General features: G+C 35.5%; 1 protein-coding gene across 1 annotated transcript in view; it reads left to right on the forward strand.

Annotated features, from left to right (window-relative positions):
- LOC107081697 (neural-cadherin-like) overlaps positions 1 to 1,560 on the forward strand; it is a 239,960-nt gene that overhangs the window by 146,258 nt on the left and 92,142 nt on the right. Inside the window, exon 11 of the mRNA XM_015369928.1 lies at positions 577 to 584. Coding sequence (XP_015225414.1) covers positions 577 to 584 — 8 coding nt within the window. The remainder of the gene's footprint in view (positions 1 to 576; positions 585 to 1,560) is intronic.

Raw genomic sequence — 1,560 nt, forward strand, 5'->3', positions numbered from 1 at the left:
ATGCTAAATACACTAATTTTAAGACATTTTTACTCGTTTCCAGATCGTTTTTGCAGTGTGCAGGCTAACAAAGAACCCAAAACGCCACCCCATTCCTAAAGGGTTGGACCTGTTCTGGTTCAATTTGCATGTTTTCTAAGCCAAAACAAGTTTTTGAGCTACCATATAAAGCTTTGAACTCAACTCTAATTCTGACATTTTGAAAAAGCTTCCTGGATGGGAGGCGAAACGTCTTCAAACTTGGAAACCAAGTCCAGTGGATTGTTTTTTTTAAACATTTTTTGAAAATTCTGCTTCATATCCTCTGCACTGGTGGAAGAAGCTCTCAGCAGTAGGACAGGTGTTGGGTTTTGTCCTTTTCAAGCTTTACACAGAGCTTCATCTCTTCCAGAATAAGCTAAGTTTATGGGAAACAGGTGAAGCTAAGTGTTTGTTGTCATTGATGTCTACTAATCTGCATCTTTGTAATCCTGGAGAGCTCTTAAGACTGATGAAATATTCTCAGCAAGCCCCCACGGATCTGTGTTTGTTTACTATCCGTGCAAATATGTGTTTTGATAACCGTCTTGTCTGAAGTTCCCTGCGTCCGACTGCAGAAGCGCACAGAGTGGCTCATTAACTATTTAAGAGGCAGATTTAAATGTTTCTGGGACATGAATTTATTTACTGCTGCTTAGGGTGTATTTGCGTGCTGTTTTCTTACGGGCTCTCCTAGCAGAAAGCACTTTTATTCAGTAGGCTTAATATTCATCATGTGGTCTTTATGTCTGTATGGTCTTTGTGTGCTTTTTGCCTACTTTCTATGAGCTGTAAAGTTTTCAACGCTTCTCTTTTTGTGCAGAGAAGTCTGTTTACGGGAAGCAAACAGTGTCGTCTGGCAACGCAAACAACTTTCAGAGGAAGAAAGCTGTTTTAAATTTACTGTGGATGTAAAGAATGAATAGATTTGCTTAAGGTTTTGAAGTTTTGCCACCAATATTAACAATGAACACTGCAAAAAATGGAAATCTAAATGAGTAATTTTTGCTTGAATTAAGTGAATTTTTTCTTAAAATGAGGAGGTAAGAGGAATACTTTGCCAATGGAACTTGACAATTTACAATTAAAATAAGAAAAAAAATTTGCTTTGTCTTATTTCAAGTGCATACTAACTAATGATCTCATTTTAGGCGTAAAAATACTCATTCCATTGGCAAATCATCTTATTTATTTGCTTAAATTAAGGGGAAATACCCTTGATTTAATAATTTTTTTACTTATTTCTAGATGGTTTTTTGCAGTGAAGGAGTCTGTACCAAATTTATCAAGTCAGAATTTTGCCAAACATGCACACACTGGAAAAATCAAAATCTAGATAAGTATTTTTTTCTTAAAATAAGTGCATTTGTTCTTGGATTGAGGAGGTAAAAGTGACATTTTGCCAATGGACCAAGACAACACTGCAAAAAATGGAAATCTGTATGAGTTATTTTTGCTTAAATTGAGTGAATTTTGTCTTGAATTGAGGAGATAAGTGAGACACCTTGCCATTGGAACAAGAAAATTTACATTTAAAATAAG

Source organism: Cyprinodon variegatus, unplaced genomic scaffold, assembly GCF_000732505.1.
Source record: "Cyprinodon variegatus isolate N-32 unplaced genomic scaffold, C_variegatus-1.0 Scaffold0, whole genome shotgun sequence".
Lineage (NCBI taxonomy): Eukaryota > Metazoa > Chordata > Actinopteri > Cyprinodontiformes > Cyprinodontidae > Cyprinodon > Cyprinodon variegatus.